Source organism: Dreissena polymorpha, chromosome 8 (genome assembly GCF_020536995.1).
Source record: "Dreissena polymorpha isolate Duluth1 chromosome 8, UMN_Dpol_1.0, whole genome shotgun sequence".
In the NCBI taxonomy this organism is placed as follows: Eukaryota; Metazoa; Mollusca; class Bivalvia; order Myida; family Dreissenidae; genus Dreissena; species Dreissena polymorpha.
Genome location: NC_068362.1, coordinates 69,301,028 through 69,319,918, shown reverse-complemented (window position 1 = coordinate 69,319,918; position 18,891 = coordinate 69,301,028). Strand labels below are relative to the sequence as shown.

The 18,891-nt window shown below is 35.6% G+C and overlaps 2 protein-coding genes across 2 annotated transcripts in view; one reads left to right on the top strand and one right to left on the bottom strand.

The window, feature by feature from the left end:
- LOC127842574 (sialin-like) overlaps positions 1 to 10,499 on the bottom strand; it is a 28,583-nt gene extending 18,084 nt beyond the window's left edge. Inside the window, exons 1-4 of the mRNA XM_052372138.1 lie at positions 10,185 to 10,499; positions 8,914 to 9,164; positions 5,877 to 6,110; positions 813 to 900 (exon numbers count right to left, since the gene is read on the bottom strand). Coding sequence (XP_052228098.1) covers positions 813 to 900; positions 5,877 to 6,110; positions 8,914 to 9,164; positions 10,185 to 10,251 — 640 coding nt within the window. The 5' untranslated portion in view covers positions 10,252 to 10,499. The remainder of the gene's footprint in view (positions 1 to 812; positions 901 to 5,876; positions 6,111 to 8,913; positions 9,165 to 10,184) is intronic.
- Positions 10,500 to 11,888: 1,389 nt separating this feature from the next.
- Positions 11,889 to 18,270, top strand: LOC127842945 (ras-related and estrogen-regulated growth inhibitor-like). The gene is made up of 5 exons (XM_052372745.1): positions 11,889 to 12,465; positions 12,985 to 13,041; positions 14,305 to 14,381; positions 15,596 to 15,781; positions 17,209 to 18,270. The coding sequence occupies exons 1-5, from the start codon at positions 12,414 to 12,416 to the stop codon at positions 17,488 to 17,490; spliced, it is 654 nt and encodes a 217-aa protein (XP_052228705.1). The 5' UTR covers positions 11,889 to 12,413; the 3' UTR covers positions 17,491 to 18,270.
- The last annotated feature ends 621 nt before the right edge of the window (positions 18,271 to 18,891 follow it).

Sequence of the window (18,891 nt, the reverse complement as noted above, 5' to 3'; positions counted from 1 at the left end):
ACTTCATGGACCAATAATGCTCATTTTTTGTAGGGTTCGTGTCCTCATTGATATAAAGACACTGTGCAAATTTGGAAAGGATCGGACAAAAAATGTGGAAGATTTTTGAAAGTTTTCACAAAATAGGCAAAAACGAATAAACATGCAAAGTTCAACGAGCTCCTGCAGCCATGTTTTTTGACGAATCAAATTTCTTTGAACAACTTTTTCAGGGGAGCCCTCAAAGGTCATCCCTGTGAAATTTTTTGAAAATCTGATGAGCGGTTTCTGACAAGAAGATTTTTTAAGGTTTTTACCATATATGGTCATGGCGGCCATCTTGGTTATGTGATCAAATTTTTTTAACAATTCTTTTGTCCCATGACCTAGGGATGCTCCACATGAAATTTAGTTGAAATTGGCTCAAAGGTTTAGTAGAAGAAGATGTTTACAAATTGTTTACGGACGGACGGACGGACGCCGGACGCTGAGTGATCACAATAGCTCACCTCGAGCTATCGCTCAGGTGAGCTAAAAAGTATATGCTTTAATGGGACCTTAATTTTTCCATTGAAGGTTTCCCAAAAAAAGAGTATTTTTATAATAAGTCTAAACATTTCATTCATTTCCAAATCCAGCTCTATAGGTTGTACCTTACAAAATAGTATATTGTATCATTTTTATTTTGTACCACACACAATATTATATTGTAATCACTTTTATTATCAGTTTTAAAGTATTTGTAAGCATAAAATCAAAAGGATGCGACATTTCCCAATCCAAACTGAAAGGGACATTCCCAAAATTGTAAGAAAATAAAAACACTGGCTTACCAGCATAAGTAAAGGAGACAAGTTTACTCCGCTCCATAGGTGGTGCCCAGTTGCCCCAGATGGCGTGCATGGACGGGTAACACACACCCTGAAGCACAAAAATTGGGGTTACAGTGAAATATACTTGACGATACATAACGTTTTTTACATGGCTATACCCTTTTTTCTAGGTAAAGGAATTAAGGTATTTTTCTTACTTTTCTTATTTTATAAAAATCCAAATAAGGTAACTAAATTGCAGTCAGAAGATCAGTTTAAGAGGAAAAGCTGGAAAACTGCAATATGTATACACAGTTTTTTGAGGTGATGCAGCCTTAAAAAGGCTACAACTACATGAGAACGAAAAGCCCTGACCACATACTTGTATGGAATAAGTGATATTGGTATGATTTAAAACACTCTAAAATAAAATCTAATTTCTAAACATGAACAGGGATGTTTATTAGAAAATATACAAACAGATACTTGATGTGAAGAGGTTTAAGACAGTGGTTGGGTCACAACCTTTTTTAGTACTAACAAGGTCATGGACGCCTGTTATAATAAATGGACCCAATTTGGGGAAAGTTTGGTGAAGTTTCGTTGAAGAGTGAATAATTACCGTAATATAACCCAAATGGCAAATTTAGCATTTTTCGCATAAATAAAGGGAAATAACTTAAAGTGCCTGATGCGACTTAACTGGTTATAAAACTTGGTCTCCATTTTAAGTCAACCATTATTTTGATAAACATAACATTCCTTGCATTTCTTATCACAATTATAAAAGATCAACATACAAGCAGATTGCATGGAAATCCTCCTATAAGATACATGTAACATAATAGCAGATCAATGCAGCCTCTGTGTAGCAGATTTTTTCAGTTGTATCTGCACAAAAAAACATATGGCCAGACAAAATGCATGTTGTCAACAGATGGGTTCACTTTTTTGTGTAGCTGTGTAACCCATTATATCACCTAAGATATCCTTTCATAACGCCAGCAGACCCAAATGAATACACTCCATTCATTCGATTGGCTGTTCTGAGCATAATCCACAAGAACATTATCAACATCACCCCATCTTTATAGTATAAGATATAACACTTTTTAACCAGTTGCTGCTGCAGTCTTATTGAATTATTTTAATTCTTTGATTTCAATGAGACCAGGAATTTGCGATATTAAGAATAACCCTAAACGTTAACCCTATCATCATAAACTCAGAGTGTATTTACATGTTAACGCGATAATTCAAAGTTTGCTGTCGTATACTTTTATAATTTGAACCTCTAACTCTATACAGACAGAGACGCACAGCCAGTTTGTTGTGACAAATGACAATGACAGATGGGGTTAAAATTTTTAGGGACCATTCCTGATGCCGTGTTACTTTGTATATGTTATTACTGATCGATTTTGTTATGACTTCTATAAGACAAGATTGTATGACATTGGTTGTTCAAATGTAACTAACTGTTAAAAAATATATGCAGAAAGAAAAAACTTCAGCATTTGAGTAACAACATTCAAGTTAAGGCCCTATAATTTCAGTTTTCTACACATAAACATAACTGTCTGTTACTGCCTCCAAATGATTAAAATATTTATGCTATTGATTATAGTATGATGCAATAGCAAAAAACCTTTTCTCTATGTCAACTTAACAATGGTGTCCCATATTTGTCTGAAGATAAAAGAATCATCATGTCTTATCACCAAATCTGCTTCCATTGTACAAATGTTAAGCCATTTAACAACAATACTTTCTTGCTGACACATGTTTCCTTGCCAAGGTCAACCATGATGCAATCAACATGCAATCCTGTGAAAGCTGTGATGATGTACAAGTTGCTTCAATGGGAATTTGCGGAAATAATTCACATTAAGCAGTCTGATGTTGTGTACATAAGGATAAAGTAAGTGATTAATAAGTGGTACATTTACACCTAACAACAGTGTGATGGAATAGCATTCATATCTGTATTGTAAATTACTTTTGTGTATAATGTTTACACCTATACAGTTGTATTTGGTTCATGGTTACATGTTAAGGCATTAATAGTATCTTTAAACAGTATTATTTTATGCCAACAAACCAAATATAACTAGTTGCTAAATTAAATGGCCTTGTTCACAGATTTGTTTTCAAAATTTATTAATTCTATGTGCTAGGAAAACTGTAAACAAGAGGGCCTGAAAGGCCCTTAGTCGCTCACCTGAGATTCAAAGGAACTGACCTGATGTCATTAGAACAAATGTTCTCACCAACTTTCATGACTAGTGAACACCCTGGCAGTCACGTTTTTCAACAGACCAGAACCATTTTCATACACATCCAAGATATCATTTAAACAAATATTCCCACAAAGTTTCATGAAGATTTATGAAGCCATATAAGGAAAAATGCCACGCCCCCTGGTGGCCATGTTTTTCAAGCAACTGGAACCATTTTCGAACTTGTCCACAATATCATTGGAACAAAACTTCTGACCAAGTTTCATGATGATTGGACAATAAATGTGGCTTCTAGAGTGTTAACAAGGTTTTACTATAGCTATATAAGGAAAAATGTCACGCCCCCTTGGTGGCCATGTTTTTCCACAAACTGGAACCATTTTCGAACTCATCCAAGGTATCATTGGGATGAATCTTCTGACCAGGTTTTATGAAGATCGAACAATAAATGTGGCCCCTAGAGTGTTAACAAGATTTGACTATAGCCATATATAGCCATTAAAGGAAAAATGCCCTGCCCCTTGGCAGCCATGTTTTTCAAGCAAACGTAACCATTTTCAAACTCATCCAAGATATTATTGAGACCAATCTTCTGACCAAATTTCATAAAGATTGGACAATAAATGTGGCCTCTAGAGTGTTTACAAGGCAAATGTTGATGCCCCACGCCGCACAATGGACAATTGGCAATCACAAAAGCTCACCATGAGCACATTGTGCTCAGGTGAGCTAAAAACGTTAATAGCAAGAACAAATTGCATCAAATTGTCTTCTTCTTTGCAAAGCACTTGTAAAAGGCACTTTCACAAATGAGGAAAAATTACACAAATTCCCAGCTGCAGGCAGGACAATTCCCAAAAGGAAGGAAAGTTTAATTAATTTCTTTAAAAAAGTGAATTATCTGCAAAATGACAAATAAAATGAGCACTGACATATTTCCAGGAGAAGGCATGTAAAAGAATGTTTAGGTGGGTTTGTGTAATTACCCGGTAAGTATACCAAGCAATTACAAAAAAAACATAATTCCCAATCTGAAAATTTAACAATGTGAATTTTCCCAATTTTAGGGGTTTTCGCGCTAATTTTTCCCAGTAGGCGCAGTACAGGTACTTTTTCTTATTGGGAAAAAGAATCAATTTAAGACACACCCTGCCCCCTCAGATACTGGCTTTGCCCTTTTGGGATCTGATCTCATTATTGTATACCCAAGAGTATTACTAGTTCCAATCAATTCTCTTAATTTACAAAGTAAAACTAATTTTATTTATGTAACATAAGCACGAGCACTAAAGTGCCCTTTTGACAAAAAAGCACCCTGCCCTTTTAAAGTCCTAGCTAGAGAATTGAAATCTATTTTTCATTATCATACCTAGTACTTAAGTTTTTATTATTAAATGTCAAGTTGAGAGAGACATTTTGTGATATTTGGAAAATGTAAGATATTTGTGAGCAAGCAGTGGCTTTTTCGTTTATATTCGGTCTGGTATTCGGCCCAATTCCCAATGGAAAACAAAAATATTTTTCCCAAATAGGCACTTAAAATTCCCAATTAAAGGTTTCAAACAATTGATTGTTTGATTTTTTTAGATCTCAACATTTTGTTCATCTCCAATACAGCTATATAAGTTCAACCTACCGGTAAGTAAATATAATTATCATTATTACTGAAAACACAATTTTCATCTCAATTTCGAAGCATTTTTAGCAAAACAACAACAACATTAACTTCCAGTGTTTTATTTCACCATTCTGGGAATTGGGACAGGTCTCTTTGAATTGGGAAAATTCGTGATGCTTTGACTAAAATTGGGACATTAGTGTTGTTGCTGTTTTGCTACCAAAATGCTTCAAATTGAGAATAGAAGTATATTTCAGTATTATTGTTCATAAGGTTGAACTGATATGGCTGAGTGGGAGATGAACAAAATGTTGAAATCTATAAACAAAAAAAAGAAAACAAAAGTGAAACCTTCAATTGGAAATTTGTAGGTCCCTTTTGGGAAAAATATTCACTTTTTTCAATTGGGAATGGGCCCGAATACCAGACCCGGTTTTTAACAAAAAACACTGAACACTGACAAGTTCTTTTAAATAGAGACTCAGCCAATATGTGATGGAATGGAATGCTATTTCATGATACATATTCTGCTAATGACTATTGAAGAAATCCAACCATGCACATCAATTGAAGACTACCTGGCTTAATACTAACAATGCCTGAATAGAACCATACCCTTAATAATAGACCCTATGCAGGAATGAGTTAACTCAATAGACTTATAAGATATTGCTTGACTGATATTAGGCATTGCATTCTGGTATACTGAAAAGATAACCTTGGCCCAGATGGTTTTGTGTGTGTGTGTGTTTGCACTCTGATATATATAACGATTTGTATAAATATTTATTAAATAATGTTAAAAAATAATTAAGGTGTTTTTCTTTGTTTACCGGTAAGCTAATATCTGTAATTCACTTGCAGTTTCAAACAATTTTCATTTGAAAGATCATATAAACTGGAAATAAAATACCATGGCCTAAGCTGACCTAAAATTGGGAGGGATTAAAGAAATGTTTTATCTAAAGCAGAGGCGGTAAAAATGTAAGCATCAAAATCATGATGCAATAGCAGTTGACAGAATGAAAAGTTAAGGCACTTTAGGAAATGAACAATATGATGTAATGCCTAAATTAGCCCTAAGAACATGTGTCCAATCAATAGTTTATATTTAAACAAGAAACTGACTGATCATCATGGCAATGCTACATGTATGCTGAAAAAGCAAAAGTGTTTAAAATAGGTTTTAATTTAGTTAAAACACTGTATGGTTTAAACAAAACCTACCGATGCAATTCCCACAATGACCCTCAGCACTATAAGGAATACATAGTGGGTTTGAGCACCAACTGGTGTCAAGAAGGTGGCAATGGTTGCCAGGAGCATGCTGTAACCGAAGATACGCTTCCCGCCAATCTTCGTTGCCAACCAACCCCCAGGAATCTGGGTCAGCAGGTAGCCCCAGAAGAAAGAGCCTAGGATGAAACCCTGAGTCTGCTCTTCCCATACAAATTCGCCATCCTGGGGAAGGAAAATGAAAATATTATACTCAATACTTGGAAGTTTAAAATTGATTTAAAAAAACATGGCATGTGTCCATATACATAATTATATGCCCCATACATTCAACTTTTTTTTAAATCAAATTTGATATTTGACCTTAAAGGTAATGATACCTGCACCAGTGTGACATGAGGCCCATCATTTAATTATAGTTTACATTTGTACCAAATTATTTAAAAACCCATTAATAAATGGCAAACCTAGGGCAGACAAGAATGTTCACATTTGACCGTTGACCTCAAAGTGTGACCTTGACCTTTAGGTATAGAGATGTATTACCTTCAACACGTTGTCTTATGATAGTTTACCTTTGTGCCAAATAATTTTTAATCAATCCATACATGCGTATAATGCACAATTATGGCTGAGACAAGAATTGTCAAGCTGTTCCATGGCCAAATATGACCTTTTAACTCTAAGTATAGCACAAGTAATGTCTAAGCAGTGCTCCAGCTTGGATTTGAAAAGGGCAGGGGGGCTTTTTTGTCAAAAGGGTACTTTGGACGCGCATTATTTTGTCAAAAGGGCACTTTGGACGCGCATTATTTTGTCAAAAGGGCACTTTCGAGCATGCAGGCTTTTCTGGAATGCTTCCTCTTGCATGTGAATTTATATGTTATTAATAATTGTTAGAATATATTTATTATTCTCATTATTATTAAACAATTCAAATATAATGTCTGCAATGAGAGGAATAAATTATTACAATGTATTGTATTAACAGATTCATTAATCATCATAATTATGTTTAAAAAAAATTAAAAAAAATATTTAAGGGCAGGGGGGGGGCTCTAGGAAGGGCAGGGCGGAGGTTTGGGAGGGCAGGGCTGGGCACCCTTCAATTTAGGCCTAGCTGGAGCACTGTCTAAGACAGGAATTTAAAACAGATGCCCATGCACTGACACTGAAATACAGTCACTGTGACTGCTAAATTGATAATGCAAAGAAGAATTTTCTAAGACATTAAAAGTTCATTTTCCATAAATAGTGTAACATTATTCTTCTGTTAAAATTAAAGTAAAAACAGGGCCAAAACACCAACTTTGGGGAAAGGGCCACAGCCTTTTTATCGGGAAAAAAAGGCACAATTTTCTGGCTTTGGGGAATGAAAACTACTGAGGTAAATTGGAAATTTAGAGAAAAATCCATGATTTTAAAAAAATGTCTGTAGGGGAAAGGGCCTTTTTGGTTAAGGGGAAGAAAAAGAGGCCCCTTGCAAAGTAGTTTTTTGGCCCTGAAAAAACAATTCAAATGACAGTTTACACAAGTTTTGTAGCATGAATATAAACCAAAGCCATGTAATAAATTTAACAGCAAATGAAAATTAACTGATGCAGAACAGTTGCATTCCTTCAGGCATCTTATAAATCGTGCATCATATGTTGCATAATGTGACAACGGAAGTTGCTTATACATGTACTAGGCTTTATATTCAAGAAACACATGTAACTTACATTTAAAGATTGTTAGTTAAAAACAGAAATACATCACATGGTTTTACAGAAAGTTGTCAGAAAGCATCATGCTTTGATTGAAATGTTCATGATACCAAAAATGTCATTAAATGTACCGGGGTCTTTAACAAAACTACAATATCTCAAATAATTTGAATGCACTATTATAAGTATCAATAAATCATAAATTATTTTCTTACCTGTATGGGTATTCAAACCTCAAGACCTTTGTGCTCAAAATGTTATTTAAAAAGTCATTACTGCTTGGAACTTAACTGGGCATTTGTTTGCTTAAATTCACAATTGCACTCCAGAAGATAACATTTCTCAATTGTTCAGACAGTGGTAAGTTAAAGTTCTAAAAATTATATTGATGTTACAACATCTGAAAGAATTTTTTAACAAAACCATTAACATTGCCAAGGCTTTATAAAAAAAACTTGTATCTGTGCAGGTTTTTTTTTGGCCCGATTTTATAGCCGAAATTCGGCTATGTTCCCAATCCCAAAAAGTATACTTTTTTCCCAAAATGTGGCAAAAAATTCCCAATTGCCCAAAAAAAAAAAAAAAAAAAAATTTTTTTTGTTATTTTTTTTTTAGAAAGAAGTCTTATGTGTATTTTATCTCAATTTTAATTCAATTACATCTAACAAAGTATTATATAATTTTTTTTTTGTTTTAATTTGAATGATTATAAAGAGTTAAATCAAATTACGTATTTCCCTAATCAGTGGACTTTTCGTGTGGAAAAAAAGACATTTTCATGAAAATGCCGATAAAATTCCCAATTCCAAAGCCATGGGCTATCTTCCCAAAAAGTGGGAAAAAAAAACCTGCTGTGAAAAAAAAAACATAATTATGCAAAAACAATAATCACACTCTCGTCTTTTGTACTATTTTTCTATTTATATACAATTATTATATTATTTGCAATCAAATTTGTTTAGTTAATGCTAGCTGGTAATATGATGATACATCTTATTGCTTTACTGCTTATTATCATAATGGACCATTAAACTTTTTTGCAAATCCGAATTAAAAGAAGTGCCTGTCGGGGGATGGTTATGTTTGTTTAATATAAATCTTATAACTAAACTATATGAGCCTCTATTTATTTAATATCTACATTGAATTTATATATATTAAAAATGAATTTACCACTGTTAATAATAATTTAATTAAAACTTCAACACATCAATAAATTATGACATAACAACTAAAAAAATTTTACATAAATTATGTGTGCTTAGTAATCATAAAACATAAGATCATCATCTGTTTTTAAGCTTAAAACTCAAAGATCTTACAGCATTTTTTGAAGTTGTAGTGAGGTTTCCAGACTCGTCAGTGGTAAGAAGGCCACATCTGCTCGCCTCCGAAGCAGAAATAATTGTCCCGTTACTAGAAGTGTTGGCTGCTGCTTCCAGTCCTTTGATTGCCGTGTGGTTCACCATGCACACTATAGCGATACTCATGTTGATACGAAGTGCGTACACGTTTAGGAAACCAAAGAAACCCAGCACTGCCAGGGCCAAGCGACATGATGTCCACCACGGAACTGGTTAAGACAAAAAAGCATTAATAAATAACAATCAAAATTAAATAACCTTTAATGAATTACATATACATTTTTGTGTACTTGTATTTAATTGTAATGTTTAATCAAGTTTGTCTTATCAATAAAATATGTAACAACTACAAATGTGTCACATACACTGATTCTGTCCTAAAATATGTTTGGACAGTCACTCAGACAAAGGCATCGTATATTCTACAGTTGACAAAAAGACAAAGGGACATAATTCTGACAAAGTTTGTGAAACCATAATCCATTTCATAATCCTCACTTGCAACTTCAATTCAATGAACCGTGCAAGTTTTACTGTAATCTACCAAGCAGTAAAAGAGTTGAAAACAACGAAATCTTGCCTTATAAATTCTAAATTGTTAGTCAAAGGGACATTATTCTTCAAAACCATTTTTTTATTCCACAACCCCTTCTTTACAATCATCTACACATAACAGTCATTCAATTGTTAAAGTTTGAGAAAGTCTGCTGAGTAGTCAAAGAGGTCACACACAATTGTGGGACTACAAATTATATTCTATAGTGGAAAACATAAAGAGCGCCATACTCCTGCAAAAAGTTCCTGAATTTAAGATCATCTACAGTTAAAAGTCATTCAATCATGAACTTTTTAGCAAAGTTCAAAACACAAGCTTTGGGACATATGTTGTGTGTACACAGGGTCCTCAATCCATCAAATCTGCGGTCAAATTTCGGCCGCAGTCCCCCACCTGAAAAGTATACTTTTTCCCCGCCCCAACCCCCATAACTTTTGACCCAGGGGTCAGATCAAAATTCCGTCACTGTCACCGTCTCACATATGCTCATAGCTACCATGTATGTAACTTTCAGATTCAAGTGCTTATATAGTAGGAGGAGCAGGTGGCCAGGACGGACAGACGCACATCAATACAATATCCCCACTTTTTCTCCGAAAAACGTGGGGATAATAACAATAATAGCCATCTGAAAAATTTATTGTATTTTGTTTAACATCAAATTATACTTCACCTGCATTGGGATCATAATCCAATGTTGTCTCTTCTTCCTTATGTTTATTACCGTTTGATAATTCCATAATTAAATGTCTTAAATAAAATCTTGTTTCAAATTAAATTAGAATCGCCACGTGTTTGGTCCAAACCTTCGTATGTTACCTTCAAATCGTTTAAAAGACGATTAGATATTGAGAAGACCGCTTTAACTTATTTCTATACGACACTGTGCGTAAGATTCACTCCAACTTCCATTCAAGATAAGGAAGAAAGAGACCGCCACATGTTGACAAGATGTAAACAATGCGATGCGGCGTATGATGCAATACGAACTGTTGCTCTGGAAATAAGTGCATTGTAACCCAATGTACAATGTAGCTGGTTCCCGAATACCAACAATGCCTTTAACTCTAGGGGAAATAACACAGACAACACAGTACACAACGATCTTCACGCAGAGTTGTCGTTCGATTCTCTAACATATGTTTGAATTAAAAGACTTATGATTATGCATTTGACGCATTATTTTAACTTCTGTATTTATTATATAACTACTAAAAAATAGGTTCAACGAAGACATGATGCAGAAATTTCAATAAAACCGAGGCCGAATAAGCCCAGGGTTAGGGGTGGGGGATATTTGATGATACCGTTGCTTGTTATCTATTTGAATTAAATTCAGCGGAATTCTCCACGTTAGAGGATTACTGGATTTATACGGAACAGATACACGTATTATTATCAAATACTAAAGTTACAAAAATAGCCGGTTACGTAAAGTAACTTGTAGACATTAATATTTGATAACACTGGCTTGTTTTTTTTGTTTCAGATTTTCTCGCGTTTGACCCGCATATAGGCTAAGTTATGTCACATCAGCATTCAATAACGATCTTGGTACTAACAAATTTTCAACGCAGTTATTGGTTATTGATATAAAGTTAATATAGTTTGTTTAACATGTTGACATGTTTCCCTATTCGATTACGAGCTTACAATAATTCCAAAGGTAAAGTCTGTTTTTCAATGTGCGACAAGTATTACAATCAGTTATCTAAGTTCACGATGCATTGACAAATATTTGTGTGTTAAAGTATTTACCTTTCAACAATACCCTGCTATAACCGAAAATCCACCCGATATCGACCTCAAATATTTAGACATTTTCTAAGCCCAAAACTTAAAGGGGTACCACTTCAAAGTTAATGGCCTATGGTCGTATCTCAATATGAACTTTTTTAATGCTCTGACGGAGGCATGTAATAGTCGCACCGTACTCCGTAGATGTGTGCGTGTGTGTATGTGCGTGTCTGTCTGTACTTAGATAAATCCGCTCCGTCACTTAATGGATTATACATAAATTTTGGATTATTTTCTCCATGACGAGATGATGTTTTGAGTACAATTAAGTTCCATGAACCTTGATAAGAAATATTCTGATGAATGAAAACATCCGGCGTGAAATGACTTTTAAAACAAATTTAATTTCTGTAATGTAAAAAGAGAGAGAGAGAGAGAGAGAGAGAGAGAGAGAGAGAGAGAGAGAGAGAGAGAGAGAGAGAGAGAGAGAGAGAGAGAGAGAGAGAGAGGGAGGGAGAGAGTATGAGAGAGAGAGAGTGAGAGAGAGAGAGAAAGAGATAGAGAGAGAGGAGGAGGAGGAGAAATTAATATTTAAAAAAATAACTGAATACGGCTATTATAAAATAAATGGTCCTTTAACTTCTGAAATCGACATTAAAATTCAAAGTGAAGAAAATCTTATCTACTATAATTCGTACGGTTTGCGTGCAATTTAGTACACTAACGGATTTGACAAGAGTGTTTGGTACTTGTGCTTGTAAAACACTCCTGACCCGAGAAAATGAGATAAAATTTCGATATCTCGCGTAAATTAAAGCCTACCGAACAAGTTGCTAAGTTTAACACGATATTAAGAATCGATGCTAGGCTTGCATTAGCTTCCTTTTTATTTTTGAAATACGAACGTTGTATTTATATACGATATGGTGTAATGTTTCAATCGATAGCTGCGCAAAGAAATTAGTGAGTGGAATTTTACAAAGGAAAATCTCACGTTTTAATACCTTTCTATAATTCAATAATAAGTTCATCGTTGCACTATCTATGCGAAGTCTTGTAACTGCATGAAATTGAAAATGCTCAGTAATTCGTACAACATTTCATGAGATCACCGTTAAAGAAACGCCAGGTTTTGGTACCATAGTAACGCCAAAAGATATTTGTCATGGCCACACTTCGGATAGCCATTCTGGGAGAATCAGGGGTAGGAAAATCTGGTAAGTAATAAGATTATTTCAGCTTTAAAAAAATTCAGAATGTATTATATAATGGATAAACACCTTTTCGACCATAATGTTAAACACAGGAGTTTCACATTCTTACATAATGATGAATGCACATTTACAATAATTGCTTTATGACTGATTTTCGTCCAGCACAGGGGGGGGGGGGGGCGTATCTGAGGGTTTTAATTGAAAGACTGAGACGACAGAACGACACATTTCATAATTGTGTTGACGCGTATTTTTCTTGTTCTTGTGTGTACGTGTTGTCGCCCATAAAGCCGTTATATGGCGGCTATCAGTCATCATACGGAAGTGTTCATCATACACATATTTTGTTTTGTTTATATTACATCTGTCATACATGCTGAAATAACAATGTTTCCAATGTAATGTTGTTTTGGAACTGAACGCAATTACATAGTTATAATTGTTTATTTGTTATTTTAAAACATTAATTGTTTGGTTCTATGTAGTCGAATTCCCAATCAACATGTTTGGTCATCTTTCCAGCCGTAACCGTGAGATTTCTAACGAAAAGGTACATCGGTGAATACAACTCTGAGATCGGTAAGAAAGCGCTGACAAAATGATTCAAATGAGCCCTGTCCTGGGAAAACTTCATGAATATACGTAAAGTGTCCTCCCAGATTAGATAGTGCAGTGTACACATGCAAATCAGGGACGACACTTTCCGCCTAAACTGACTTTTCGCTAAGAGATTATCCATGGATTGGTTAACTGGAACAACATTTAAGCCCGTTTTTCAGAGTGAGGCTCAACAACAAAATCACGCTGAGGACTCAGTGCAAGAGAGTGCGTTAGAGGACTCAGTGCAAGAGAGTGCGTTAGAGGACTCAGTGCAAGAGAGTGCGTTAGAGGACTCAGTGCAAGAGAGTGCGTTAGAGGACTCAGTGCAAGAGAGTGCGTTAGAGGACTCAGTGCAAGAGAGTGCGTTAGAGGACTCAGTGCAAGAGAGTGCGTTAGAGGACTCAGTGCAAGAGAGTGCGTTAGAGGACTCAGTGCAAGAGAGTGCGTTAGAGGACTCAGTGCAAGAGAGTGCGTTAGAGGACTCAGTGCAAGAGAGTGCGTTAGAGGACTCAGTGCAAGAGATTGCGTTAGAGGACTCAGTGCAAGAGATTGCGTTAAATTCAACGCATTTAACGAATATTACGTTAAACACTAACCAAAAGTTTTTAAATACATGGATTCCTTTTCTTTAAATCATTCAAACAACTTTATTGTTATCAACCTATAAAGCCTTATTTTGTAAAATTATTCATGGAGTCGAGTCTTCATGTTCCTGAAACAAATCAATGGTCTCAATACGAAAAAGTAAGTTCAGCGATTAAATAATAATTAAATAGTAAATTCCCCCATCGATTCTTATTCCCTAAAAAGTTTAAAGTCATAATTAACAAAACGGTATACAACCAATGAAACATCAGTTGGTTTGACACACATATTGTAAAAGTCATTACACAATTCAAAATACTACATCCTTATTAAAACAACGCATTTACCATTATTATTCGCATGTAACTATGTTTTTCATATTTGCTGAACTGTTCTAAATTTAAAAATACGATTGTTTAGACTATTTAACAATTTTCATAATGGCACTATACTTTGCTGTTTTGGTCAAAGACCTAGAATATTCTAGGTGTTTGTTTTGGTGTAACGCTCTACATAAATAAAGCGTTTGTTTTTAATTAATGAACAATAAGTTCGATCTTTTATCCGTGCTTTTAGACTTGTTGTGCTGTTTATCATTAACAAAGTGGGTGTTCAACCAATGAATCATTATTTGGAGCCTGTGCCCATGTGTTGCAGACTTGCTGTACCGTTCCAGCCTTAAACAGGAGGACAGTTTGACTGACATTGAAATACTGGATACATCGTCGAAAAAGGTACGACCAGGAAGATGGTACTTATAATACACGTTAATTTACCGGTATGTGCGCCACTTCAATGAAAAATCATTAGAGGTACACAATAAAACAGGTTATGTCCTAATTTATTTCCCCCATGTTACCAGTATATCTGTTATTATATATTAAACATACATTACTTGACAAACTTAGTCAACAATATTTACGTTAACCAGTACTTAGCGCAATTCTTTTGCTCGGAAACTAATGATTTTGACTTGAGGGGGGGGGGGGGGGGATCAACAGAAACAATTTAATGACATATGTCATGTATCTCCTCACACAGGGATAGGAACTTGTTCGATGGCTAACTGTCGGCAATTTCGGTAATAATGAATAGTTTTGGGAACCTAAGCGTAGGGATTAAACCACGAGGGTTTGATAACAAGCGGACGAAATACAGTTGGTTATTAGCACAGTAACCAACACTGAGCCATATATTTATGCTTTACGAATAAATAATTTACTATTTTTATTACGAATTAATAATAAAATATTTTATAAATTTATATCATCATAGATCTATCCCTCTCTTTATAGGCGCCCACATATCAAATAACAAATTAAAATGACGTCGGCTTCATAAACATTCAGTGAATAGTAAATGTGACGACGTATGTACATTATTATTTAATGCTGTGAAACTAATATGCTTATAAACGCAAATTACATGCCAAAGAAACAATACGTGAACGTTTTGTGAAGTTAAACATAATATTCGTTCTACTTATGCGGTTAAACTGCGTTGCATTTTGCAATAGTAATTTTGTGTGAAATGTTTTCTAGATTGCGCGTTTATGTTTATATCAAATTATATCTAGTTCCATCGTATGCTTATCATATACTGTTACCTGTACTTACTATAATAAATACCAGGTAGATGTTGGAAAAATGATTTCAATTCCTTGGATGAATCGAAGAAGTTATCAAAAAGGTGACAATTAGCTCATGTATGCGCTTCGCAAATTGTTACCAGTGCACACTAAGGTCTCATTGGCGACCGTGCACTGGTCTATTAGGATCCAAATTAGTTTGGGCGGATACCCGGGCAGCCTGGGTAAATTTGACATACTTTTGCTCAAAATAAGATTTTTCTCAGAACGGTCACAGGGACAGGTCAGCTCATACGATAGCGAAGACGCTGAGATGACCTGTAAATAAACTCTTACATGCGCACACATACACTGTTTCAGAGCCCGATGCCTCTCGAGTCGCACGTGCAGTGGGCGGACGGGTTCGTGGTGGTGTACGACGTCTGCCGGAGAATGACGTTCAAGATGGCGCGCCGGACGCTCGAGTGCCTCCACAAGATGCGCACGTCGTTCATTGTTCCGGTGGCGCTCATGGCCAACAAGATTGACCTTGACCACCGGCGTAAGGTAAACTATATCGGTCCCCACATACATGTTGCAGAAATGGCGCATAGTGACCTGTGCATGAATTCTCAAGGCAGAAATATCATTTGAACTGACGAACCACAATTCTATTAGTAAACTGAATATACAAATGTCTTTGTGTCCACGAAAAGTTGCTAAATTTATTGTTAAAGCGTATTTAAAAAGACGAACTGTAATCTATGCATAGTTCCGAATGAGTATTTCATCGACATAAATTCATGTATATTTGTGTTTCTTTTTTTCTTAATCATATTCGTAATATATTATTCAAGTGTATGTGGTGTTATTGTATATAATTTGAAATATTCTGTTTTGGTGACTTACAGGCCCATCGGATCGCGTGCAAAACCCATTTGTATTTATATAATATGATATAATATGTTATATGTTATATATGTGTTATGTTATATTGCACATGTCACTATAATAATTTAATAAACAATTTACTTACTTACGCCCACACACGGTACACTACAGACATATTCTAACTTGAGCCCTAAAAACACGCTGCTGACAGTTATGTTCATATTGGTAGTTACCCAATAAGAGAGACTCTTTAAAGGGATCTTTTCACGCTTTGGTAAATTAACAAAATTTCAAAAAGTTGTTTCAGATTCGCAAATTTTCGTTTTAGTTATGATATTTGTGAGGAAGCCATTATATGCATCTTTTGACGATTTTAAAACCTAAAAATTATAAAGCGTTGCAACGCGAAACGATTGAATAATTTGGAGAGTTCTGTTTTTGTCGTTAAATTTTGTGAAACTACGAAGATTGCTTGTATAAGGTATAAAATACGTACAGTACGTGTTCACGGCGGAATAGCTCAGTAGGATAAAGCGTTTTTACTTCAGGACTCTGGCAGGACTCCAGGGGTCACTGGTTCGAAACCTGGTCCGGGCAATGTTCTTTTCCTTTTTTTAATTTTATTCTTGATTTTTTACTGGAGCTTTTACGATCCAATGTTTACATTTATCGATATAAATCATTTAATGAATAAGTTAAAAAATGCCAAAATCTGTGAAAAGGCCCCTTTAAAGCAAAACGCATGTCCATTACTGCATGCCGCGATGTAGCCAACATGCAAAGTCTCTTCTCGTAAATAAACGTATATAATTTTAATATTTATATAGCGGATAAATTACTGCATCCTTGTATTTACTTGTATAATCCCTGAATAACCATTCAATATTCCAAACAAAATTTGATAGATTTCGTTTGTAATTGTTCTAAGACAATAGACGTTTTTTGTCGCACGTACTTGACAATTGTTAACTTTTATTGAATATCTGACAAATTTTTGAAAGCTTTTTGCTGAATATATTACAATGTCCGTTATGAAATGCAAGTTCATCATGTCAGTTTCAACGTAGTTACAGAAGAGGCAAACTAAACAATTTCTTCTTCAGATTGGTGTAGACGAAGGTCACGAGCTCGCTCTTGAGTTCGGCTGCCAATTCTACGAGGTGTCGGCTGCGGAGACGTTTCAGTCGATCAACATCGCGTTCCAGGCGTTGCTACGCGACGCCATGATCACTAAGCAACAGCGCTCCACCATCCTTAGGCGGCGTCGCAGCTCGCTGCTGACCGTGTCGAAGAAACTGGGCTCCATATTTGGAAAGAAGGACCACGAAGTGGAAAAGAAACGTCCCTCGTGCGATGCTCTGCCGGATTTTGCGCTGTCCATTTGACTGTACCGGATTTAGCGATGTCAATTTGAATGCACCGGATTGTGCGCTGTTCATTTGGCTGAACCGGATTTTGCTTTGTCCATTTGACTGTACGGTGAAAGTGACGATCTGCGGTTGACCTAGTTGATTTAATAAATGAAATGTGGTACAAAGAAATGTGCTCGATGAAGAGTAGATACGTTTAGATCAAGGATTGAGTGACCATTTGGCTGACTCAATTGATTGTCCGATTATAGATGATCGCAACGATTGACGTTAGATTATAATTGTGATTTGGATGTAAGAAGTTTAAGTCATGCAAAAGTATTTTGCACGGGTAAGAGTGAAATACTCATTTTAAAGAGTTCATACTTTTGTATTTGCGTAATTCATTTACATGCATATGCATAAATACGTTTTAATGCAGATGCCATAAAGTGAGCACAGGCAGTCTATTAACGTGGTACGTGTACGTTTTTGTCGTTTGAATCGTTTCGATTGAGACTCTTAAAATCGCGCTCCTTGAGAACGCTTTGAAAATTTTCTTGCGCCCGAAAAAGCGTTTTATTTAATGAAATACTTGTTTTTAAAATCACACGTGGCTGTGGCATCCCAAATTTTGCAATACTCTATGACAAATACATTCACTACGTCCTATAAAAATTAATGCGGTCTTACAATATAATTGTGGTGTTAAAACTAATTTATGATGTTATAAAATTATCCGAAAAAATAGAAGTGTTGTTGAAAGAATATTTATGCTTTAAAAATATGTGTGCTTTGTAAAACATATATACTAAGTATGTTGTGTACAACTTGCACCACGGGAAACATTTTTTTGTTAATTGTTGTAACAAAATTCGTATTGGCGGCAGTTTTCAATACCAGGTTCCACGTACGGTGTTCGACACATTGACCGTTAACACATACAAAGACAGACCGTGAGACGGACATACCCAGATAAAAAGACAGACGGAAATACACAGACAGATCGAGAGATGGACATACAAAGACAGACCGTGAGACAAACATACACAGACAGACCGTGAGACGGACATACACGGACAGATCGAGAGACGGACATACAAGGACAGACCGAGAGACAAACATACACAGAAGACCTAGAGACGGGTATACACAGACAGACCGTGAGACGGACATACACACACAGACCGAAAGGCGGACACACAGCCTGAAAGACGGACATACCCACAGTCCGAAAGACCGATATACAAATGTACACAGAAGACTGAGAGACGATATAAACAGAAGACCGAGAGACGGACATAGACAGACCGAGAGACGGACATACACAGAAGACCGTGAGACGGATATACATACTCTGGCACACCGAGAGACAGACATACACTGAGGGACCGAGAGAGAGGCATACACAGAAGACCGTGAGACGGACATACAAAG